The following is a 27,316-nucleotide window of genomic DNA, read 5'->3' as shown; positions in this document are numbered from 1 at the left end:
CCAACTATATGGGTTCTGCTCATAGTCATTCATGCCTTAGTCACAAGCTTGCCAACAGTCACATTCATGTCAGATTAACAAGTGACCCCTTCAAAAGACAAATGAGAGCAAAGTTTTATTTTTACAGAAAGTTATTTGAAAGCTTTATGTGAAAAGAAAGGAAAAGGAAAGGAAAAATAAAATAAAAGAATGTTTCTTAAAGGACAGATGAATGATTATTAATGTTGAGGTTGCAAGAAATTTGAGGGCAATTTAACTCATATGTTATGGTCATGCTCTTCCTTACAGCTCTTTTGGAGTAAGATTATACAATATGTTGACAGAATTATTGAGAAAACTTTGGTTTTTAAAGACAAGCATATTGTACTGAATTAAGTACCAACTACTTGGAATTTAAGATGTTCAGAACAAAGATGGGATTTTTCTGCTGTGATAATAGCAAAAAGAATAATCCTTGGGAGACTGAAAAATACTATAATTCCAGATATAAAAGGCTGGATTTCAGAGCTGTATGACTTAGCAACTTTTGAGAAAATTATATATTCACATCTTGAGAAAATGTCACATCTTTTCCTTTGGAAAAAAAATCTTGGACAGGCTTGGTCCACACTGAAAGCTTTTTTTTAAAAGACATAGAAAATCAGGTGAACTTGGGATATAATTATAACTAGTTTTTTGTTTGTTTTCTTGCTTGCTTTTTATGTATTTTCTTTTTGTGTAATGTTTTTTATTTCTTTTTGTTTTTGTGTATGTTAAGTTGTTCATTTTTATTTTATTTCACACGATATTATGCTTACTTGTTTGAAAATGTTTAATAAAAACAATCTGGTTTAAAAAAGGAGAAATTGTCCTTCTCACTCTCAAAAGAAAGGCTATTCTTCTATTTAGGGTACAATGGAACCATCATGCCCCACACAGTTGGGCAAGATCAAAGAAGCAAAAATTATACAGGCTTCAGTAAGGTATCTTTAATGCTAGTCTCAGGGTGCGTACAGAATCTTGGAAAATGCAAGAGGAATTTCTAACCCTCATTTATAGTGTGGAAGTGATTTGTGAACGAATCAGAGCAGTGCACTTTTGTGTTCGTTTGAGGCAATCTTGCCCCCTAGAAGGAATTTATATATGGACAAGGACCTTTTGACCCTCTGTTATTTATAGGATGCCTCCAAGAAAGAAAGTCAGTGTGTGGGTATGTGATAAACCATTTGGAGGTGGTGAAAACAATTTGAGATTGTGGGAACTGTTCTGGGAATGGATAAGGGAGAAAGCAAGTTAATGAAGAAATGTTGTTGCTTTTCTGAAGAAATCCAAATTTCTATAGTATAAATACTGCATCAAATGTTTGAACTTTGGGGACTTTAAAAACTGGGAAACAAGTGTGTTCCTATCCCTGCTAGCAATTTGCTCTTTAATAAAACCCTCTCTTTGCTAAGCTACATAAACAAATGTTTATGGGAAGGAGCAAGGTATGCCCTCATTTGTTAACAACAATATGTGCTTATATTGGCTATTCTTTCCAGTTTCAAAGCTAACTGTTCATTCAGGTATGATCTTATCTCACTCTACTCCTGTGCCACAGTTTCCTGCTTATCAAAATTCTGGTTTCTCGTCTTAAGATTTAAACCTAACCACAATCCTTCCCCATTTCTTTCCTCACAAGCAAACTGATGAGATTTGTACTGACTTGCCACCTTTGCCCTTAGATTTCTATGACTACATTGTAATGAGAAAGCTGATTTGGGCTAAGCTTCCATTACACTTGTGCTTCCCACCAGTGCAAACTGTGCATAGTCGTAAGAAAAAAATAGCCTAACACAACAAACGACTGTAAGTAGAGATGTCCTCATCAGCCGCATATGTTGCTGCTGTGTAGTGATTCTATCTTGCATAGCTAAAAGCACTCCCTTCTCACATCTGATATCCCATGCAGTATAGTAAATTATGCATGATAAAATACAGAAATCAGAATGGACAACAACACTAAAACAAGGAAAGAAACTTTAGTTGAAATTATAGTTGTGATGAAGAACAATCAAAAGCATAAACTGTATATAAATGCTTGAAATCGAAGGTTATTCCATTCCTTCTTATCTTCTAGGGAAAAGAAGTTTATTTGCTTTTACAAAGACACAAAACAGGAAGACAGCATTGAATCACTTGCCTTTTTCTCCCTTTGATTCTTTTCAGCATGGGTTCAATTGATCACTTACAGAAAACACTAGAGAATGATATTACAGGCAGCTGCTATAGTTTGCACTTTTGAGAAAGTTTGATTATTGGGAAGTTTTGATCACTGCTTTGCTTTTGGCTTTATAACTATTGACTTTAGATGAAGAGGATTCAGATCATCAGATTTCTTCAGTTATCACCTGAATGCCATTGGTTTCGCTCAGAAAGTGAAAGCAGTAATGAGGTGCACGGGGACCTTGGGAAGAAGCAAAGGACCAAGCATCTATAAAACCCCAAATTCTAAAACCAAAATAGAGACATTAGAGTTTCACAAACTTCAGTAAAGTGAAACTGTAGTCTGTGGCATATACTGTATGAGGATTGAATGAAAACAATGCCTCAAATGTTATAGGTTGCCAACTTTTGGGACAGCTAACATATTTATGTTTTTACTGTTCTTAAATGGCATAGCTTATTTCAGCTCTCTTAGATTAGATAATCTTTTAGATTAGGTCTAGTTTTCATAGGTTTTGGATTTACTCTATATATTATATGCTACCTATGATGGTTCTAGTGGTTTATTATATTTTTGGATATATATGTATTGTGCTGGTCAGTGACTGAAATAATAATAATTATAATTATAATAATTATTATTATTATTATTATTATTTTCCAACAAATGGTAGTACTGACATACTAGAAGTTCTGGTGGGTTCTTCAGCATCTGTTCTTTTTCTTCAGTTGGTGGGAAGTTGCTGTGAGAAAAGATTATGTTGCAACAGCTCATGAAATGGAAACCTGCAGCTGAGTACTCGTCAGTATGCTTTAAGCAACAACAATGGTTGCATTTTTGACTGCCGAAGGAGTCCCTCCACTTGAAATTCACTGCTGAACACAAGTTGTTTATGGTGATGACTCTGTTGACATGCCTTGCTGGGCCAAAAAATATAAAGATGGTGAACCAGGAAGACTTGATTTGTGTGATCAAGAATGAAATGGATAACCTGTGATAGCAACAAGTAAGTTTTACATGACAATGTTTTACATACTGATTAAGGACACTTGGTGGACCATTCAAAGGGAAATTGCTATCAAATTTGGAATTTCACAGGAATAATGTATGGGTCACGTTATAGATATTCTTCAGTATTGGAAGGTTCGTGCAAGATGGGTTCCTTGCATGCTGATGACAGAGTTGAAAGCTTCAAGAGTTGAAATTTGCTAGCAGTGTTTACGAGAATGAAGCTGAGAAATTTCTTCACAGCATCACGACAGCCAACAAAACATGGGCTCATCATTATGACCCAGAAAAGAAACATCAGTCCATGGAATATCATCACAAAGCTTCACCTGCAAAATAAAATAAAATTCCAAACCCAGGCTTCAGCAGAAAAACTCTGGGACACAGATAGTGTTATTGACATGGAATTCCTTGACTTGGTCCCACTGTCAACTTAGAGTCCCACATTGCAACATTCAAAGCTTTGAAACAATGATTAAGCAGAGCTGGGAAGCACAAGAAGGAACTTTTGCTGCAACCTGACGATGCTAGGCCTCATACCTCATGAGAGATCCAGGAGGCAACTGCAAAGTTGGATCTCACCATCTTACCCCCTCCACTATACAGTCCAGATTTAGTACCATGTGACTTCCACTCTTTTCCCCGAATCGAAGGAATAGGGCATCTGTTTGCTTCAGGAGATGGAAAGAAAGGACTGTCGGGATCTGGTTGAAGAGACAAAGTGTGGAAGGTTTTGTTTTCTTTTTGTGTGACAGCTTTAAGGAGCTTGTCCATTGGTGGCAGAAGTGTGTAGCAAATGGTGGTAATTACATGGAGAAATAAATACTGGTACCAAAAGGGCTCATTTCAAGAATTATTTTCATGCTTCATTAATTACAATATCACTATTTAAACTAAAGTTATTAAAGTAGAGGTATTGCTTTTCATTTAACCATCGTACATTCCTCCTTTTTTTAATATTTAATTTGGGGGGCGGGCAGAGCGCCTAGCAGTAACTCTTGCTAAATTACTTTTGTACAGTTTCTTTTTCTAAAAAAATTACAGCATTTCGAGCAATTATCTAGAAATGTAAAAATAAGTGCCAAAAGCTTGCAGAACAACTGGATACTGTCCATATCTACTCCAGCATTCATCTTTTTCAGATGATTTTACTGATGGAGCAGATTTGGAAGTATGTAGCATTCTGTGAAACTGACCTGGAATTCAAGGATTTGTCTCTGCTTCTTTTCTTAGGGCTTTGAGTGAAAGTTCATATCCAAGGAATGTGGCAGCAGATACAGGGAATCCTCGCAGTGTATTCACTGTAAGACCTCTGAAAAAGACCTGATTATAAGAAGAAAGAAAAGGTTACTCCCACCACAGCCTGTCAGGTATTTTGTGAAGAAAAGATTTGAACAGGAAAGAAAAATCAGATATTGAGAAATGTCTGTTTTCTCATCATTATTTTATAAGAAACACATTGCAGGCTTAATGGCATCTTTCCTCCTATACTAACCTATACCCTGCCCTTTATAAACTCTGCAATTGCAGACTATTCTGTTGCTCCAGTCTTCCATGTTTTCTCAAAATATGGCAGCCCAAGCCAGTTGTCTTCAGGCTTAGAAGTTGTCATCTGAGCACTCTCAGATTTCTTAAAATTCAGTCTCCTTAAAACATTTTTCTATCAATGTTTTGTGCCATTTCAGGACTGGCTTCACACTTCATGCCAGATGTGGAATCAATCTATTTCTGCCTCAGTTCCAGTTTATTGCAGCAAATCTGTAATTTCCATTCAAATCACTGTGACCTCGCAGACCTTGTTTTCCACCTTGTAGGTTTTCCACGGGTGTGAATTCTTGCCATAACCTGTTTCCCAGGTACCGGCTCAAGCCAACCTTACTTTTTTTTCCCCCTCTCCTTTCCTCTTATGCTCACCGTGGTTCAGCATCCTGTTCCAGAAGCTTTTCTTTCTTTTTCTTCCCAGAAATAGAGTAAATCCTGATGCTATAGTAACATATCCCCACGGTCAGAATTATTGGGAAAAAGAGTTGGCTGTCTAATTACTGTTACACTAATATTCCATCTTCACAACTCACAGGACTTTAAATGTAAAAGAGGAAAGGTTTCAACATTTCTGGGAAGCTTTGGAAAATTTCAGTGTTTGTAAAAAAGAGAAGTATTTTCTCTCACATCAGACCTATCATGGTAACTTCTCCATTTGTTTACAAACCAACAAACAAATGTAGAGATATATGTGTATTGAGAAATGAAGAAATGGGGGAGGGGTACGAACTGTTTTATTTCCCTTTAGTTTGGAGTGGAGGTTTGGGGATTTTGGTTATACCATGATTGGATTAATTGTGATCAGATTGACTGATATGCTTTGTACTTTCCTATCAATCAGCTGGAGGAAAAAAGAATGAACATTGATCCATGAAGCTGTTCCCTGAATATTTTCTCTGCTTCCAGGATGTAAGAAGAGAATATGAGTGTGGATCAGATGAAAAAACTTTGTGGGAAACACTGGGGGTGAGGAAGTGACGTTGAAGACAGAGAAGAAGATGTTACTTGTCTGCCTGATCATTAGAGCATTATAGCTGCAATTTTAAGGGTGATGGAAAGAAGGCTACTGTGAGTACTCCGTACAGAGCAGCCTTCTTCAATTTATATGGGCTCCGCGCCCCCCCCCCCCCCCCGCCCCACACTCCCTGCCATCCTTGAGAGAAGCAATCCTAAACATTCTGGACTTGAAAATGGAGGTGCATCAAGCTTCCAGATGGCACTCCAGTGCACAAAGCCTGAAATCTTCTAAAATTTATATTCATGCCTATAAGATAAAAGTTGGGTTTAGAACTCACAAACAGACTCTGCAGAACTGAAAAAAGTTAGTTATGGAGATTTTAGGAGTAGGTGAGGAAAACAGACTAATTCTAGTTCATCAGAAAAATTAAGGAAATATTCTGCATAAAAAAGGTATTCAGTACTCCATCTGTCTCCCACCTTTTTTATTTAGCTTATATACCTCTGCATCATCAGATCATGCATACAAAAATGTGTTTTTCCATTCATTTTCCTGGCTTCTACCATATATCTCTGGGAGAATACGGCTGTCATCAGTTTTAAATGCAGTGTTAGAAAAGTCCTTCTTCAAGAGATTCTTCTTTGAAAATGGTGGGGGTAGTAGTGGGGACCTTTTCAGTTATGGCATTCTGATTACAGAACCTTCTCTCTGGAAAGAACCTATGCACATCCAATCATCCTATGCCAGTATCAAGGAAATGTGCCCAGAAACTTTAATATACTGTTTCATGTTATTTTTAGTCTGTAGTGCCGCTTTAAATATAAGAGTAAAGGAATTCAAGAAATATATTATTGTGCAATAATTTGTAAATTCAAGGCCAAATTGATTCTAAGAATATTCTAATTTACTGTTGTGAAAATGCAAAAGAGATTGCTTATTTTTGGTCTATAAGCTATTACTACAGTCATTTGATTGATCCAACACCCATAGTACTGGTTGGGTAATTCTGGGAGTTAAAGTCCACACATCTTAAAGTTGCCAAGGTTGAGAAAACTGGTTTAGTCCAAAATATCTGGAAGGCCCTTATTAGTGAAGATTAGCCATCCATCCATCCAAAGTTAACTAACTTTTTTAAGGCCACTGATTGCCAAACAGGTACAATCCTGTTATTTTAGACAAACAGCCTGTCACATTCCATATTAGAATGTGAATCCCATCTAGCAGGGAAATGGCATTCTTCCACTGAGAACAAGATGAAACCCTGTGAATGCCTGCAGGCAGTGAGAAGTTGGCTTTGGAAATGCCCACAGAGATATAATAGTAAGATTGATGTGTTTAGATTAATATAAGGTGATGACTGAGACAAGCATTGAGACATTCTATGTAAATATATGTTGATACCCAGTATGTCTGTTGAACCAAATACTATGCTTACAGAAAAACAAGTGTGAAGATATGACAATATAAATGTCTGAGCTGTATTTTGAATTATAATTGGATTCATAGCAGAATTGAACAGATGGAACAGGATTGAACAGACAAGAATAACTTTTCGAAAAATAAGTCAGTTTATTTGATTTTGGGGCTTAAGACTGGAACTTCATTGGTGTAAAATTGTACAATGTTAGGTCTTGTCAGTTCTTTTACATGAGATAAAGGCATGGAGAGTGACCCAGAAGACATCAGCAGAATAGAAGCCTTGGATTTATAGATGATTATTTAAAATATCATGAGTTGAATGTGTACAAAATGAGGCACTGCCTCAAAAAAAGGGCAAAAAACCCCTAATGTATGAATACCATAAAAAAACAAAAAAGAAACTAGTATTTAGGACATATGATATGCAATGAGAAATATCAACTACTTACACAAGGAAAGAGTCAGGGGAAACTGAGCACTGGAAAATGATACACATCCTGACAGAAAACTCTATGTTCATATTTGGGCAAAAAAGCCAAGATTCTTATTTCTGATAGTAATATCAAAAGACCAAATACCATTGATGGTATCCAGTAAAAGACAATAGAAGAAGAAGTTGGTGTGCTTTGTACACTACAAATTTAGGCTAAATTAAACCAGCCTATGAACTTAGCACTGTGATAAGAGTTGTATAAAAATGGTCTTTTATCAGTTATCAACAAACCATGATGAAGAATGACCAGTTCCTTTTAGGAGACAAATTAAGGCCTCTGAAGAGGCTCCACATTGGATACTTCGGATTTCCTTCTCTGAGCTTAGAGAGAGTGTCGAACAAGAGGGATCAATGCTAAATAGTATTGATCATTATTTCCATTTCATTGATAGCCAGTTTATAAGTAAAGAGCAAACCCATATCAGTCCAAGACTGTAAACTTGTGGTAGTGGAGTCTTCCCAGCGTAAGAAAATAGATTTTTTTGCTATGTCCCATAAGCAATTTCAGTGTTTTGAAAAACAGCAAATTTTTGGTATGTAGTTCAAAATCACATTCACAACTTTAAATCATATATCGTTAAAACTACATTAACAAATTTGTTAATATTAACCAAGATGGGATGGAAAGGCCATGTTATATGTGTAAGTATTCCTTCCATCATTTTACATTAGCAATCTGAAGAGATTGACCATAAAAAGTATTTTTCTGAATGAATCTAATCTTAAAGTCATAAGAAACATACCTAAAATTGTTTAAGGCCCTTAACCATTGATTTGTCTATATGGGATATTTCAACTCTTTATTTCAAAATTCTTGCAAATATTGTAACTGCTATCTTCTTTAAAAATATTCTTTGACTATATGTTCTAATGTGTCTGGACTAAATTGTAAAGTTAAATTGGATTTAATTGGATTTAATTTAAATACAATTAAAATGCCATCCTGCATTTTTGACAATTCAAATCTCTTTTGGAATAAGTCAAATGTTTTAAAAAATTGATTAGCAATTCACTAATACAAGTATTCATACTATTATTTACCCATTATTTTTTTTTAAAAAGTAGAACAGTTGTATACATAGTAACAGTAGCAAGCCCCACTGAGATCAGTGATGCTTTATTTAAGTCAGTAGTACTTAATTTTTCTCCTCAGAAAAACTTTCTATCTGGTTGCTAGGATTTGACACCAACTTCATGCACATAATCAATCACTCAATTTTGAACAACCACCACATTTTGTTATTCTATGTCAGTTCAGAAAAAAATGTCTGATTTCAGATAGATGGACATCACCTCCTTCATAAGGCTTTCAAGTGACACAGGAAAGTACATTTTTACTACACTTACAGTTACCAGATCAAAGCTGAAAAAATCCAGATTGCTAAGGAGTTTTCCATGTCCCTTTGCTACCATCTAGTGGTCATCCTGTTCAGATGTGGTAGCCTTAACAGCTACAAACCATGGTATGGGAAAGTCCATGGTAGGCTGCAACCATCCTTCTGTTGTTGTTGTTATTATTTAACAACATCAAACAATAACATCTGCCTATCCCAGGTCCTTGGGAAGGACTCAATAGGTGGATAAAAATGCCAAATCCAGTCTAAACATTTGGCTGACTGTGCAACCAATCAACATCATCATCATCATCATCATCATCATCATCATCATCATCATCAAATATTTCTCTCTTTGTTCTAAAGAATACTCAGGGTCAATTCAAGCTTTATCTCACAGTTTAAGAATTGTCCCAATACTGCTGTCCCAGTATATATAAACACACATGTACATACATACACAGAGTATGTGATTCAAAGCAAAGCTGTTTTGTGTAAACTACTTGTGAGATCAAATAATTCTTTTTTTTTTTTTTTTGGCAATTTTGACAATTCTATTGTTATAGTTCCCGATGCACCACTAATTATGGGGAATACTTTTGCCATTTTATTCCACAATCTCTGTATTTCAGTTAAGTCCCAATGTTTTATAATCTTTTCCAGTTCCTTTGGAGCTATTCTGCTGTCATTTGGTGTTGCCACATCTGTAAGTAAAAACCTGCTTTTCTTCAACTACTGTGGTGTTTAGCATGTTGTGTTCTATATATTGGTCTGTCTGAATTTGGAAGTCCCATAAAATGTTTGCATGGTCATTTTGGAGCAGATTTTCAACATTATGGTTGTGCCGATGCTTTGGGACAATAGATCCATTCTTTGTAAGTGAATTCCAATGCACTTTCATATCTTGTCTTATAATCTGTTTGGGCAATTTTTGCTGTAGACACTTATTAGTCTAATTATTTTTGTATAATTTATATTTGCTGTTGTTTCCCTTTTTAAAAAAACACGTAATTTGTTGCTAGTGCTTTTTCTTGTACTGCAGATATGAATCATTCTGTTTCCTTGGTGGATCCAGTCTGAAGCTATTGCTGAGTTTTATTGCTTTTCACCTTGCCTTCAATTTCTTTCAAATGTTGACCATGCAGAGGTTTTGGTTTCAAAATTTTCATTTGCTGTTCTGTTTAGTTTTGTATGTCACCTTTGATCCTGTGACATTCAGAATGTTTTCCTTGCAGGCATTTATTAACATTCTCTCTTCACTTTTATCTAGCCATTTAGACCTCTGATTTCATCCTCCATTTACTATTTCACTTTCAACGAACCACGACCACCTATTTTCCTTAGTAAATACACACGATCAGTGTCATTTATTAGTAGAATTAAAGCTGTATGCAGTCTAAAGCATATAGTTCTGGTTGTATCCAGTCAACAATGCCAGCTGTATAGCATATTACAGGACAGTCCTAGTATTAACGGTATTGTGCAATTAACATTCAACTTTGATTTTAAAAATTTTCTTACGCATTTGACTATTTAGAGCTGGTTTTCTTTTTCTACTTAGACATACAAGTTATTGTTTGCTTCTAAAGCACCCAAATGCTTGTAATTTTCCTCCGTTGTCAGTTATTATATTCCTAGTCAATTCCATTTGAGTATTCAGTTTTTTCCTTTTTTGTATTGCTAGCGTTGTTCACTTGTCCAATTCAAATTCCGTTTTGTTGTCATCGCCAAATATTGTATTTAAAAATGATTGTATCTCTCCAGATGATTTTGCATATAGGTTCTAATCATTTGCTGGAGCAAATGAGAAACTTTTCTTGGTTAATACATAGCCCAATGGCATTTTAATCAAAATTATCATCAATGGACCCCTTCATGGATCACTGCCTTGTCATGGCGAAGGGGCTTGCGTAACTCAGTGAAGCCATGAGCTATACTGTGCAGGGCCACCCAAGACGGACAGGTCATGACAGAGAGTTCTGACAAAATGTGGTCCACTGGAGAAGGAAATGGCAACCCACTCCAGTATCCTTGCCAAGAAAACCCCATGGACAATGTTAAAAGGCTAAAAGATATGACGCCGGAAGATGAGCCCCTCAGGTCAGAAGGTATCCGATATGCTACTGGGGAAGAGCGGAGGGCAATTCCAAGAAGCTCCAGAAAGAGTGAAGTGGCTGGGCCAAAGCCGAAAGGACATTCAGCTGTGGAATCTATCTGGAAGCAAAAAGTAGGTCCGATGCTGTAAAGAACAATATTGTATAGGTACCTGGAATGTAAGATCTATGAACCAAGGCAAGCTGGATGTGGTCAAACATGAGATGACAAGACTGAACATCGACATCTTGGGAATCAGTGAATTGAAATGGACAGGAATGGGTGAATTTAATTCAGGTGACCATTATATCTACTACTGTTGGCAAGAAGCCCTTAGAAGAAATGGAGTAGCACTCATAGTCAATAAGAGAGTGGGAAAGGCAGTAATGGGGTACAACCTCAAAAACGACAGAATGATCTCAGTGCGAATCCAAGGCAAACCATTCAACATCACAGTAATCCAAGTCTACGCCCCAAGCGCTGATGCTGAAGAAGCTGAAGTTGACCGCTTCTATGAAGACCTACAACACCTTCTAGAACTAGCACCAAAAAAAGATGTCCTTTTCATCATAGGGGATTGGGATGCTAAAGTAGGAAGTCAAGGAGTAATCGGAATAACAGGCAAGTTTGGCCTTGGAGTACAAAATGAAGCAGGGCAAAGGCTAATAGAGTTCTGTCAAGAGAACAAGCTAGTCATAGCAAACACTCTTTTCCAACAACACAAGAGACGGCTCTACACATGGACATCACCAGATGGTCAATACCAAAACCAGATTGATTATATACTTTGCAGCCAAAGATGGAGAAGCTCTATACAGACAGCAAAAACAAGACCAGGAGCTGACTGTGGCTCAGATCATGAGCTTCTTACTGCAAAATTTAGGTTTAAATTGAAGAACGTAGGGAAAACTAGGCCACACAGGTATGACTTAGATCACATTCCTTGTGAGTACACAGTGAAGGTGATGAATAGATTTAGAGGATTAGATCTGGTAGACAGAGTGCCTGAAGAACTATGGATGGAGGTCCGTAACACTGTACAGGAGGCAGCAACTAAAACCATCCCAAAGAAAAAGAAATGCAAGAAAGCAAAATGGCTGTCTGATGAGGCTTTACAAATAGCTGTGGAAAGAAGGAATGCGAAAAGAAAGGAAAGATATAAGCAACTGAATGCAGATTTCCAGAGAATAGCAAGGAGAGATAAGAAGGCCTTCTTAAATGAACAATGCAAAGAAATCGAGGAAAACAATAGAATGGGAAAGACTAGAGATCTCTTCAAGAAAATTGGAGATATCAAAAGAACGTTTAGTGCAAAGATGGCCATGATAAATGACAAAAAAAGCAGGGACCTAACAGAAGCAGAAGAGATTAAGAGGTGGCAAGAATATACAGAAGAACTATACAAGAGAGATCTTAATGTCCCTGATGTCCATGCTGGTGTGGTCACTGACCTTGAGCCAGACATCCTAGAGAGTGAAGTCAAGTGGGCCTTAGGAAGCATTGCTAACAACAAAGCTAGTGGAGATGACAGTATTCCAGCTGAGTTATTTAAAATACTAAAAGATGATGCTGTTAAAGTCCTGCATTCAATATGCCAGCAAGTTTGGAAAACGCAACAGTAGCCATGGGATTGGAAAAGGTCAGTTTACGTTCCAGTTCCAAAGAAGACTGCTCAAACTATCGCACAATTGCACTCATTTCACATGCTAGCAAGGTTATGCTCAAAATCCTACAAGCTAGGTTTCAGCAGTATGTGAACCGAGAACTACTGGATGTACAAGCTGGGTTTCGAAGAGGCAGAGGAACTAGAGATCAAATTGCCAACATTCGCTGGATCATGGAGAAAGCAGGAGAGTTCCAGAAAAACATCTACTTCTGCTTCATTGACTATGCAAAAGCCTTTGATTGTGTGGATCACAACAAACTGTGGCAAATTCTTAAAGAGATGGGGGTACCAGACCATCTTACCTGTCTCCTGAGAAATCTGTATGCGGGCCAAGAAGCAACAGTTAGAACCGGTCATGGAACAACCAATTGGTTCAAAATAGGGAAAGGAGTACGACAAGGCTGTATACTGTCACCTTGCTTATTTAACCTATATGCAGAGTACATCATGAGAAATGCCAGGCTGGAAGAATCACAAGCCAGAATTAAGATTGCAGGGAGAAACATCAACAACCTCAGATATGCAGATGAAACCACCCTAATGGCAGAAAGTGAAGAAGAACTAAAGAGTCTCTTGATGAGGGTGAAAGAGGAGAGTGCGAAAGCTGGCTTGAAACTCAACATTAAAAAAACTAAGATCATGGCATCTGGACCCATCAATTCCTGGCAAATAGAAGGGGTGGAAATGGAAGCAGTAACAGACTTCATTTATTTGGGCTCCAAAATCACCGCAGACAGAGACTGCAGCCATGAAATTAAAAGACGCTTGCTCCTTGGGAGGAAAGCTATGGCAAACCTAGATAGCATATTAAAAAGCAGAGACATAATCTTGCCGACAAAGATTCGCATAGTCAAAGCTATGGTTTTTCCAGTAGTAATGTATGGCTGTGAGAGCTGGACCATAAAGAAGGGTGAGCACTGAAGAATTGATGCCGTTGAACTGTGGTGTTGGAGAAGACTCTTAAGAGTCCCCTGGAGTGCTAGGAGGTCCAACCAGTCAACCTTAAAGGAAATCAACCCTGATTGCTCATTGGAAGGATTGATAATGAAGCTCAAGCTCAGATACCTTGGTCACCTAATGCGAAGAGAGGACTCTTTGGAAAAGACCCTGATGCTGGGGAAGATTGAAGGCAAAAGGAGAAGAGGACGGCAGAGGATGAGATGGTTAGATAGCATCACTGAAGCAATGAGCATGAAACTGAGCAAACTCAGGGAGGCAGTGAAGGACAGGAAGGCCTGGTGCGATATGGATCATGGGGACACAAAGAGTCAGACATGACTTAACGACTGAACAACAACATCATCATCAATGGAATCAAAACCATATTAAAAAGCAATAGAGAGAAAGAAAAATTCCTCTTCTGATTTTGACTCCTCCAAGTTCTTCGGTTTGCCAACAGTGTTGTTTTCATTTGTTCATTACATTATTTAAAAATGTTGTAATTTTCTTATTAATTGCAAATATTAATTCCAAATATTTCCAAATAATGTAACTGTGGAATAGTACATCAAATGCCTTTTTGTTATCAATACAAGCTATATAAAGTTTTGTTTTATGCCTTTTAGAAGTTTTTTAATATATTGTTTTGTTAATCAAAAATTGGTCCTTTGTACCTCTAGAATTTTTGAATTTCCCTTTTTCTCTACAGGATATAATGAATTTGAAATCAGGTGTTTCTAGATGTTACTAGCAATGATTTCTATTAACAGCTTGAATATTGTAGGCAAGTAAGTAATAGGGCAAAAATTGTTGGGGTATTTATATCAGGCAGGAAAAGGAAGTAGCATAATTGTATATTATGATACATATATTACAGCACAATACTACACCTTCGCCTTATTAGCTTGGTCTTCTAAAATTTCTGCTGTTATTACAATATTTTCCATTTGTTTGGGTTTTGGTGTGTGTGTGTGTGTGTGTGTGTGTGTGTATGTGTGTACTATATATTATATATATTATGCGTGTGGCCATTTCATTGTGTTTTATTTTGTTATCCCAAATCTTTTTCCAAAATCGAATCTTTCTTCCTGATCTTTAGGGGATTCAGTTGATTTTGTGATTTTGGTTAAGCTCTGAACAAATGATATTGATTTATTTGAAATTGCCTAATTTACTGGAATTGTTTGATCCTACTTTCATAACATTCAATTTTCTTTGAAGTTGCCACACTCTGTTTTAATTCTTCCATGACTTCTTCAATTATTTTGCAGTCCCGGTTGTATTACTTTTTTCAAATTTGTTTTTATTTTCTCATTTTTCAGTTTCTATTGTTTTAAAGTTTGTAGATTGCTAATATCTTTTCAAAACTGATTAATTTTATTTTCCAATTCAATTTTCCTCTTTGGCATCTTATTTTTAGTTTAGCAGCTTGCTTTCAATGTGTAATCCAGTTCTATTGTTTTTGTTTTTATTTTATTCTACTTTTGCAAGACTATACATGAGCTGATTAGTCATTGATTGTTTTTGTCATAATTGGTGTTTGTATCATGCAGAATTTTGTGATTTTGGTTAAGCTCTGAACAAATGATGTTGATTTATTTGAAATTGCCTAATTTACTGGAATTGTTTGATCCTACTTTCATAACATTCAATTTTCTTTGAAGTTTAAATTTAAATTTAAGTTTAAAGTTTAAATTTCATTTAGATTTCAAAGGAGTTAATCTTTATCTTACAGTTTTTCACATGCATTCCAAAATATTTTCTCTAAGTATCATTGTTGATACTCAGACAATTATAACTTTGTTTCATTATTTTGAATTGACTGCTCACATTTTTCACTGGCTGCATCCTAATGGAAGTTTATGTTGATCTGTTCTTCTAGTGCTTTTCCGATTCATTAAGCTCAATGATTGTAAAGACTTTTTTCTGAGTCTGAAGCACATCTGTAAGTCAGTGATATTTGATTCCAGAATTTTTGTTTTCAAATTTCATACATTCATTTCTGGAAAGCACAAGTCAGTGGATTTGACTCATAATAGCATTTCATGATTTCTTGATTTTCACTGATTGTCCAAATTTTTCAGTGATTTCCTTCCAGCTGCTTTGGAATTCCTAGACCCTGGTGCCTCTCAGAGGGAACCAAGTCCTGTAGCCCTCTTGTTACCTGATCTGATATGAAAATTGGTTTTCTGGTTTTCACCATCTGAAATGGGTTGTGATGATAAAAATGATGATTGATAATAACTGATAATGATTCCTTTTTTGCTTTGCTTCAGACCTATAATCATTAGGCTTTTGCATATGCCTAGTGCGAAGCTTTGAAAGGGTGTTTTGTTTTGATAAAGGGTTGTGCAAATTATGCTTTGGAAGCTGCTTCCCAAAGCAACACCATATTCCAATGAGCCATAATGCCCATAGTACTGGTGGCTGCATGCATAGGAGGAGGACCTCTAAAGTACCCCCACCCCTCATTGCTGTACCCGATTTTGTGAGCTAATATATGAAGTTTTATTTAGTCTTCAGCTAACTGGATTGGGATGACTTTCTTGAGAATGTGAGGAATTGTTCCAACATACCAGAGGACTGAATCAGAACTGTGGATCTACTAACACGCTATGGGAAGAAGGGGGGATCCAGAAGGACCAAACCACCTGTGAAGTTCTTATTGATTTACTTTTAGTTGCCTATATTTTTGTTGCCAGCTTCCAAATTCATATATTTTTGCTTGAGCTGCAGCAAGAGTATAAAATTTAAACAAATCAGTTGAGTAATATGATGTGGCCATACTGCTCCAACTAAGATAATTAATGAGACTTCCTAGTGGTGCTGATTCCATTTAGCTATTTTGTCTCATAGCTGCTGATAGACCCATCCCACAGATTCTGCTTTATTTATATATCTATTTTTTTTTAAATTACTGAATATATGCCCTACTTTTCTGTATTTGATCATCAAGGCAGCTTGCAATAAAGATGTTTAAATATAAACTAAAACAACATTAATAAAATTAAAGTTCATATAAAAGTAAAGTACACTTAAATCCCCTTTTGAAAACACCTGAGTGAATGGCCATCATTATATTTTGACCAGAGATATTAACTGGGAGTGGTTTTACTGAAATTTTCTCTGTACTGTATATCTATATTCATCAGCTTCCATTGGTGGGGGGGGGGGGGGCGGGGGGCAAGGGGATCAGGCTAATGAAAGCAGAATTTTTGTATCACCTTTTTTGTACATGTGCCTTGATGCCATACATGCCCAAACCGTGTGGTATGATGCTGCTTTGTCATTCTGACCCTACTTGCCCCCCACTCCCCATGGATGCAGCTCTTTAATTGGGACAATTCATTCATATTAAGTTTGTTACCAGTAATGAGCTGATACTCTCAAAGGTTAGTGCTTACTTTTAGACCTTCACTGTGGTAACTTTGACAGATACAGTCAATGACTCCTTTGTATTTGTTTAAATAAACCCCATCTGCTTGGAGACGACTTTTCACAACATCCATAGGAGTTGCTGTTCCCCAAGATATGATTCCTAGGGAGAAATTGGTAGATGTTAGATAGTAGATAGACGATACATTTTGAATTAATTTATTAAAGAATAGCTGATATCTTTCGGGGTGAGGGAGTTGGAGAGATTCTTACCAATGGGGGATAGGGGACTTCCATTTATAAAAGCAAAACTTGTTGTCATTTTGTTTTTGAAATATTTTTCCTAAGGTGAAGAAAGAGTGGCAAAATGTTATTGCAGATAGTCCTTGCTTAATGATTGCCCTATTTAGCAACCATTCGAAGTTATGACACCACTGAAATAGTAACTTTATGACTGGTCCTCACACTTATAACTGTCACAGCATTCCCACGGTGACGTGATCACCATTTGGGTGCTTTGCAACTGGCAGGAATTTATTACCATTGCAGCGTCCCTTGGTCACATGAGCACCATTTGCATGCTTCACAGCTGGCTTCCGACAAGCAGAGTCAGTGGAGAAGCTGGCAGTAAAATCGCAAGTCGCGGTCACGTGATGTTTGTCTTAATGACCACAGGAAACTCACTTAATGACCATGGCAGAAGTGAGGTCATAAGTCCATCATGGTCACGTGATGTCTTGCTTAATAACCATGTCAGTTAGAGATGGAGTTGCCGGTCCTAAATGTGGTTGTTAAGCTAGGACTGCCTGCATAAGATTTAATTTGTACTGAACATATAGTAAAAAGCTCTCTAGAATCTCATAACAATGCCTCTGTAGATAATCCTTTATCACAAAAACCATCCTTTCAAAACTTTTAACCTTGTTTGTTCCAGGTTCCAAGTGTAGTGGCAATGCAGAGGACCATAGTTATTTTGATGAGTTTAGGTGACATAGTTTGATTTCTCCTGCACATGTTAAGAAAGCTCATTTTGAATCATAATAATGTTTAGCTGGCTTGTTTTTTACTTTTACTTAGAAGTTGGGGGGGGGGAGAAGAGAAAACCCTCAGGATTGTTTAAGTTAAGCAATAGCTTATCTATACAGTTCCCAGGCTCTTCATTCTTTTGATGAGCAGGTATAATATCTGGTCAAGGTCAACTCTCATAGCCCCTGACTCCAAAACAGAGTCATGGGATTGCAATGCCAGACTTTGATAAAAAGCCCTGGCATTGCCTCTGGGGTTTGTAGTGTGGACACAGGCCTTGGGACTAGGTGCTGTGGTATTTAAGCCATCTTGGGGTGTCTCCACTGTCGCCTTATGGTAGCTCCCAACAGTAGGGGAAGAATTTTATCATCTTGCTTGGTATGTTATGTTTTTATACTATCCTTTTATATTTCTGTTTAATGGTATCTGCCAATTCTTATATTCCTGCTTAAATCTGTTTGCTAGAGTTAACAATAAAGCTTAAAATCTCCTTACCTACTGGTGTGTTCATTGTCTCTGGATCTAAAAGAACTAAAAGAACCGCTTGTCTTGCACCCGGCCAGTGCTTTGACAATTGGCAAAACACCAAGTTGTCTATCAGACTATTTTGTATTGGTTGTGTTCTGATAAGACACAACCTGAAATGTTTAAACATACTTTTAGAAAGGCACTTGAAATGCTTAGAGTATTTCAACCATAGAAAACAATGAGAACTCAGAAGAATCTCTAATGTCCTTATTCTTCACACCAGGGCCACAAAAATGGATGCAATGATAGTCTACATTGACTGGTACCTGGAGCCCATCCTATTAAAAAAAAAAAAGGCCACAGTTTTTAAAACTTTTTTTTTTTAAATATTCCCGTAGAAAATAATGGGGCATTGCTGGGGGGAAAAAAACAGAAAAAAATATTTAGTTAATTTAGGTTCTGTTATCGGAAAAGTCCTGGAATTTTTACTTCAACAGATAAGTCTTTTCATTTTTTTAAAAAAAAAAATCCAGAAGCAGTGGCTTGCACATCAAACTGAGATCATGCCAGAATGATGATACACACGCAACAATGTCATCATGCAAATGCTACAACTTATCTACTTGCATCAGACATCAAGACACAAGTATGCAAGGGCAGTAGTTGCATGATGACATCACCACATATACAATATGTTATCATTTTGGTGTCCTCACAGCTTGCTGCAGATGCCGCATGCCATTTGCCATCCCTGCTCCCCTGCTCATGTCCATGCCCTAACAGGACAGTCTCAGTCAGCATGCTTTTCAATTTAGAACCTCCCAGTCTGAAGAGGCAGTCAGACAAAAATGAAAAACAAAACAAAACAGATGAATGTAATTATCCCCATGACCAATTTTTCTATAAACTGGGTGGCAGGTAACAGCAAGGATTATTGCTCCACCTAATTATTTATTTAGCAATTAAATATTTTTCACAGCCAGGCTATGGACAAGAATATAAAAGCAACTGTTGCTTTTGCTGTGCTTATTTTTGCTGGCTAAAAAGAAAAGGCTACAAGTGCTTAACTACATGAATAAAATTAACATTTCTATGGGGGAGGAGGAAGTAATATTTTGCCAGGCTCTGTCATCGTTCCAAAAAGTCAGCAAAAACCAATGTAAAGTATCTCAGTATAGTTATAAGAATAGTCTCAGAACAAACCACAGAACAATAGCCCAGTCATTGTACTCAGAACTGCCAAAACATTGTTCAAAACAGCTGTTTTGTTCCCATCTTGGAACAAATGCAAATACTTTTTTTTAGTTCAAACTATTCATGCAATCATATTTGAGGTCCAAATATTTTGAGGTTCAAAAGTTTTGCCCACTCCTAATTATGGCCACTTCTGCTGCCTACTAAACAGAGCTCACAATATATTCACAATTATATTAGAAGGATTAACTGCATTATTATGTAGGGTCTCTCTGCAGAAACATTGTGATGGAACAATTTGAACAGAATGAGGGTGGGGGTGGAATTATTGAAATGGTCCAAATATCAGTAGGAGTGTTGCCATCTCTTTCCCATGGGAATAGATAAAAACTAATGGGAAATGAAGGAAAAGTTCTTTCTGCTGGCTAGTACAAGCCTAAATCTCCATGCTTTATATGACTTATTATTAATGCAGCAGTTTAGAAAGCATCATCCCACCTTTGCAACCAGAAAAGCTTCAAGTTAACCAAATGCATCTGGATATATAAAACTATGCCTGGATGTTGACTGGTAGGTGTGATGTAGGATATACCCTAAAGAACATTAATTAAAAGTAAGTTTAAAAGAAGCAAGTATTTTATATAGAATGTTTTACATCCAAAACAAATGAGAGAGGCCATTCGAACTTGGTGTAATCTTAGAATTTAGCATATCTCAGATATAATTGTGTCAGAGTTTCAAAATAAATGGATTGTATGTTATAAGTTAACCTATGCTTTGCACATTGCTCTAGGTCTGCAAATGTTTTTACAGAGCACTGGCTTAGAGGAATGTACTTCGGTTGTGAAATGTTGAAAAATCTATTCATGTTAACCAATAACTGGCTTTGCTTTTATGTGAGCCAGTGCTGATGTGTGAAAATAATTGGACAGATTAAATACTGACTTCAGTGGACTTCCTACCCATTATTCACAGTAAATTAACAGACACAGTAAAAGAGAGAAAAGAATAGCCAGATAGCTTCGTGTTATTTTATAAATTAATAGACCAACTTAGAAAGAACTCACCAGAAATTACCATCTTTCAGTAGAAATTGTTATATGAAAAAAGATTTGGAAAATCTGTGACTTTCCACATTCCTGTATTAAAAATTATCTCATAATGAAAACACATAATTAAAAGAGAGATCAAAATATTTATCTACATAGAGATGATACATGCCATGATAGCATTAAATCAGATGTTTACAGTTTAACAGATCTAATTATGTTATTTTAACAGTTCTCTTCAAAATCTCATCCCCAACATATCCCCTTTCTTTACATCCTTGCCAATATAAAGATCCTTGGAAATCTGTGCTAATTTTACTGGAGAAGTACACTCCAGTATGACTTATTTTCAGATTGATGTATTTTATTTGTATCTAAATTGACTGATGTGACTTGGCAGTCCATGTTTTTACCCAATCCTGTTCGTGTAACTCTGAATCAATCTGTCAATAAATGTTTATTTTGGTCATAAAACAGCATATAACTAATATAACAATTAGGCTAAAATAGAAATAAAAATAAAAAGTCACACTGGTAGAATAAAATAAAGATAAAATTGTTAAGGGAAAATAACAAAGTACAGGTATGAAAATGCAAACGAATTCTATGAAATTGCAATTAATTTTTACAATGAATAATCTAAATGGTATAAAGTAAGCCAAATAGCTATAAAAAGTCATAAGTAATGCTAGAATTTATAAAACACTATGAGAATGTAAGACTATGCTAACTTATATTAAGTCTAATACTTCCTGAAGCCCAGCTAGGGTTTGTTGGAATTAAGACCATTATGGACCATTATGTTCCAGCCAATTATAACAAAGAAACAGAAAAATAAAACATAGAGCGCTATGTGTATATTTAAAAAGAGAAGAGGGGAAGCGGGGAGGGGGAAGAAGGAAAGGAGGGGGGAAAGGAAGAGAAAATATAATGAGTTATGGAACCCTAATTAAGGCTCAGATCACCTCACTTGGAGGAGTTGTTTAGGTTTAATCATAGCTCTAACACAAAACCAAGCTACATTGTCTGAAATCCCTACCACTTGTTCAGCTAGCAAGAGACTAAGGCAATCAGCCTCTGGGCTGCCCAGATGTTGTGTTATACATGGGGAAATATACATTTCTCATAGATTTCTATAAAAAAGGCAGTGAGCCACAGTTTCAATTTCCCTCTCACCACAGGGACAGAGCCACAACTCTTGGTATGTTATAGAACCTTCCTTCCAAGGGAGAGGAGGGGAGGACATTACAGTGAGCAAGAGTGAAAACTCTTCTATGTTTTGGGGGACAACATTGTAGAGCGACACTTTTTTGTGGGTTCACTGAATTAATCTATGGTGGAACTTCTGAATCACAATCAGAGCCCCTATGCAGAGGAGTGAATCATCTTTATCTAATTCTGCATTTCATACATTGTTTAAATTATTATATAATAATACATTATTATATATTTTATAAAAAGTAGACTTAAGTGACAGATCTAGTATTTCTTGTGCATATTTGGTTAATTTTCATTCATTTATTTATTTCACATATTTTTATTTGTGCCAAATTCCAAATAGACTCTTGGCAGCGTACATAAAACAGATACAGACTAAATATCCATGGTAGGAATAAAACAATGCTTAACCCAATAAAAATAAAAAATGTACAACATAAACCACAAATAAAATAAATAAAAATAAAGATGGCAACATTCACATGAGGAGAAAGCTCTCCATAACAAGTCAGTTTTTAAAAGCTCCCCCAAAAATCAACAGATTATCTGATAACTGATGCTAAAACAACCATGATAATCAAGTTAACTGCATTTTTCTTTCCTCTCTTGTATTGAAGTATGAGACTTAGTTTATAAAGCTTCCATAGAAATATTTTATTAATTCTGATTTATTAACAAAATAAATTTTGACCATCTGCATTCATACATATATAATGCTATACCAAGAGCTTTAAACAATACTTTAAATTTGCCTGGTTTACCCAAGATGCTAGCCTATAGCCAGTGCATTCACCTACCGTTCCAACCCAAAAGCAAACCAACCATATTATGGCCCAGTATCATGATGTGAACTCAGCTAAATAATGTTCATACCTGCAATCCCACCAGCCATCCACACTGAAAAGGGAGTGGGAGAAAGACATTCCTCTGGAGTGATCCACACGGAAACAAATGCGTAAGGGATAAAGTAGAGGCAATATCCTGGAACATCCCTCAGAAACATGGCAGTCGAACCTCGATAGAGTCCTGCCAAACCTTCCTGCTGAAGAATTGTGGCAACACAGTGAATTGGACCTCGGTAGGCATTCTGTACTGATACACCAGTTGCCCTGTACTTCATTTCCAGGTTGGCTACAGAGGCAAGCAAAAAGGGATTTCAGTGTCATGTACAAATAATTCCTCAGAGATTTGTTGTGTATATTGGCTTTTTGGGGGTGGGGGTGGGGGGGAGTTGTTTTGATTTCTTCTTTCCTATTGCTTTTCTTCTGCCTAAGAACTATAGAGGCAAAGGCACTCTCATGCCACCACCATTTCCACTCCCGAATACCTGGAAAGCTAGCTACTTAGCTTGCTTGGTTGCTTACTTACAGGACTTATATGGCCACCTATCTCACATAATGATTCTAGGAGGCTCACAACAATCCATAAAAACAAGGATGAAAACATAAGTACCCATCCCCCAAGGTGCCAGACCAGCCAGCCTCCCTGCTCAACCCCCATCCTAGCCCAATGCTTGGGGAAAGAGCCAGGCCTTCGTGGCCTTCCAGAAGGCTAAAAGGGTAGGGATCCCTTGGATCTCAGGTGGGAGGCTGTTCCAAAGGGCTGGGGTGGCCACCAAATATATAATGAATTGATGGCTAATACCTTCTGTTTTAAGGCCCTTCCTAGCTCTAGGTTCACTAGTTTGGTGCCACCAGAAATCAGACAAAGGAAAATAATCCATTAAAGTCAAACAATCACATTTCATCCTTGCATACCATTGTAAGTGATGTGATATGTTAGATGAAATCAGAAGTTTGCTTGATTTAGAATTGCTTTTAGGTATTTGTTTTTCTTTTGACTACGTTTTGATTATACCCATGCAAGTAGTGATTGATGTGTTTGTTTTTTCCACATCTATTTCTCTCATGCCCTGTTTGACTGCTTTCCAGAGAAAACTGGTTGGTCCCTGTGGAATAAGGATGCTAGACTATTCGGACCCTGGGCACGGACCAGAAGAATTTGTGTTGCACAACACTATTGGTGGCTCAAGCTATATCATTAAAGAAACATGGACATTTTTTAAAAAAAGGTAAACAAAATAAAACCTTGTCTAAAATGATACATGATTTAAATCCAGCATGGAAACATTCATGCTGAATGAACAGCTGTAATTGTATTCCAACTGTGTTTTACGAGGTAAAGATTTGTTTAATAAGATAGTTCTGATGGTTGCTAAAGCTGGTTCTTTCAGAGATAGCTGTGTTATTGCCTAATAGGAATATTCTATGGAATCATCGCTGTCCAGAGCAAAGTAAGGTTGCATCAAAATGATGACACATGAGCGGTAACATCAGGATGCAAGCTCTGCCCTTGCATACTTGTGTCCTGATATTGGACAGAAACATATAAGTTGTGGGTTTGGTGTAATGATGTCATGACACACGTTGCATCACTTCCTTCTCCCCTGCAAACTCCTTAGTATAGAATGCAGTAAAAAAGATAAAGAGAACCCATAATATGAAAGGAACCTCTAATTACTGCTCAAGGGTATACCCAAGAAACAGGAAGATGTGAAATTGCTTATGCTGGTTCTTTCCGTTTAAAATGAGTGCACTGATCAAACACAGTAGACAGACAAAAGTTATGTAAATGTAATTTAATTCAGTTCCATAGTTTAATTTAGGGTAAATTCACAATGAGGGTCCTGAGGATGTACTTCTTGAAAAGCCATTTTTCTCTTAGGAGAAGGGAACTACTTGTGCCTAAGGCTTTTCTTATGGCTGTGTGACTTTCTTTTTTTATTAAAAGTTCAATCTTTGGAATCAGATGCAAAACTTAGAAAGATATTTTAAAAAATCAGAGAATGGCTGCAATATTCACATAGCACAATTGTTGCCAAACATAAAATGATAAAAGATTTGGAAATCCAAATAATATTATAATATAATATAATATAATATAATATAATATAATATAATATAATATAATATAATATAATATAGTATAGTATAGTATAATAAATATGTTAAAAAGCATAGGTACATTCTAGACTTACCTGTAAGTAAAGTTTGTGTCTGCATCTGCAGCCTTATTTTTACTAGCTCAACTGGGCTACCAATTCCTACTGAGAAAGCCCCAGTTGCCATGCTTGCTAAAGTTAAATCTATGAGTACAGGAGGATGGTTAGATTTCCCATAGCGATGTTGGCAAATGAACCTTTGGGTACTGCTGAAGACACCAAATACCACTGCATTATAGACAGCAATGCTGATTAGTGGGAAAGACATTCCCTTAAAAAACCCAGCAACCTGCAAGAAAAATAAAATAGGATGTAAATAAGAGCCCACTGGAGTTGGGTGGCCAGTAAATTTAAATGAATAAATAAATAACATTTGTTTCATTGCCCCTTTAAGAATGTGTCCAAATGACAGCTTTTTAATAGATTTTTATTCTTGCTGGAAAAGTATTCCATTCAGGACATCGCTTTATATTTTTAGCTTTTAAAAATCTTATCAGTATCTCCATTAAGATTTTAAATTAGCAAATTAGAGGAGGCTGTGAAGGGCACAGATTATATAAAATCTAAGAATTGAACATTGCTAATGATAGATGTTAGATGACTCTTGCAGTTAATGCACTTTGAAAATGAAAAGAACGGATTAATTTCAGTTCTTCCCACATCTGAAACAGATAGAGTTGGTATATGTTAAAATGAAAAAAATACTTTAATAAGTATTAAAGTAATAGTTAGGCATGACATGTTTTTCTGAAGGTAAATGTCTAGAAAGATTTTGAAAGGATTGAGAACTGATAGAACCATAGCACTGAGTTGGTTTCTATGTGTAGCAGAAATGATGAAACAGGTAACGTATGAGTGTTGAATAAGAAATTCTGGTCTGGTCTGGTCTGCTCCATTGTCAACAGGCTGGACTTAATGGGAGCAAAGAGTGTATGGAAAATTGGCCAAGTATGGAAAATTGTAATGAGAGAATTTAACATGAGCTGCATATGGGAACAACATAGAGGATATAGGAAACAGATTTCTTGGATTCTAGTAAAAGCAGGACTCCAAATGGAAGTAACCCCATCAGATGGCTGTCTAGCCTCTACTTGAACTCATAAAATGAAGACATTAACATAATAGGTATATTGTGTGATATTTCCAAGCTGGAAAGGAAAATGTTTAATGAATGTTCATGATTTGATAGCAAGAAGACAAATTTGTATATTTAACTATTAAACTAATGGGTGTGTGGAGAATACCCTCTGTGGAAAGCTTGACCATGTTTTATATATTCAAGAGATTGTTAAGGGTTGCTGATATAGCTACCTTCAAATATCTGAAGCAAAAACTCATGGATAATGGAATAAATTTATTTACTCCTCCAAAAGGAAGGACTTAAGACAAGACATTCAATTGAGAAGAAAGGGGAATTCAGCTAAAGTTTAGAAAGAGTCATTCCAACAGTCTCAACTATTTATGTTAGGAAGACTGCCTCAGAAAATGATGAAGATCTTTGGGATGCTTTTCAGCTGTACAATAGCTTATGATTCTTTGATTCTAAGAGTCTTGCTCTAAAATACTAATTACCCAATAATGAGGAAATTTTAGGGGCCTTCTGGATATGACATTATTTCACACGCACACACTGCTGTCGCTAATATCTTTGATTGTGTGGATTCTAGCTTCCTTCTGCTTCAGTTGCATGATTTGGCCAAAACTGCATAACTAAAGCAAGAGAAAGCTAAAACTGGCAAGACTGCTTGCACCCACTGGCCGTGACATGAGGAGGGGATACATCATATTCCCTTGATTAGATCTACACTCCTCTCTGGGAGACCCCACAGTCTGCATTGCAGAGTGCAAACCAGTGTACTGCAGTGGGTAAGAATGTCAGAAGACAACTGAGAAAACACTTTGTTCAAAATCCCACTCATCCATAAACCAGTCATAATCTCTCACACAGTTGTAATGAAAGGATTGATTGATTGATTGATTGACTTACTATATTTCTATACCACCACAGAATACTCATGGAGTTAGAATACATAGTGAAACTATATGAGTTTCCTAGACAAGAAGGAGCAAGCAAATGTTAAAAATACTAATGAATAAAGAGGCACACTGTATTTTGCTCCTTCATGTATTCCTGGCATTCAAAGGGTTGCTTGTCTTACTTCACATGAAATCCTAATGGATGCAAACGAAGTGTGGTATAAATGCCCTACATCAATATACTTTCAAGTCCACATTATGTATGACAGGGTTTTTTTTGGGGGGGGGGAGGAAGAATGCTGTCAAAATAATACAAAAAACTGAACTTTATTCAGTTCTTCAGAATTCTTCATAGATTTACCTAGATCAC

The 27,316-nt window shown here is 36.5% G+C and overlaps 1 protein-coding gene across 2 annotated transcripts in view; it reads right to left on the bottom strand.

The window, feature by feature from the left end:
* Nucleotides 1–2,028: 2,028 nt before the first annotated feature.
* SLC25A48 (solute carrier family 25 member 48) overlaps nucleotides 2,029–27,316 on the bottom strand; it is a 39,999-nt gene continuing 14,711 nt past the window's right edge. Inside the window, exons 4-8 of one of the 2 annotated variants that reach the window (XM_007423584.4) lie at nucleotides 25,006–25,258; nucleotides 22,842–23,099; nucleotides 17,043–17,176; nucleotides 4,390–4,516; nucleotides 2,029–3,522 (exon numbers count right to left, since the gene is read on the bottom strand). In XM_007423584.4, the coding sequence (XP_007423646.2) occupies nucleotides 4,397–4,516; nucleotides 17,043–17,176; nucleotides 22,842–23,099; nucleotides 25,006–25,258 (765 nt within the window). In that variant the 3' untranslated portion in view covers nucleotides 2,029–3,522; nucleotides 4,390–4,396. Of the gene's footprint in view, nucleotides 3,523–3,712; nucleotides 3,898–4,389; nucleotides 4,517–17,042; nucleotides 17,177–22,841; nucleotides 23,100–25,005; nucleotides 25,259–27,316 lie in introns of those variants that run through there. The other variant, XM_025163636.2, reaches the window with a different exon arrangement.

Source organism: Python bivittatus, unplaced genomic scaffold, assembly GCF_059951505.1.
Source record: "Python bivittatus isolate LINGU-HERP-01145 unplaced genomic scaffold, Pbiv_v1 ctg000080_np1212, whole genome shotgun sequence".
In the NCBI taxonomy this organism is placed as follows: Eukaryota; Metazoa; Chordata; class Lepidosauria; order Squamata; family Pythonidae; genus Python; species Python bivittatus.
This window is presented reverse-complemented; position numbering and strand designations above follow the sequence as displayed.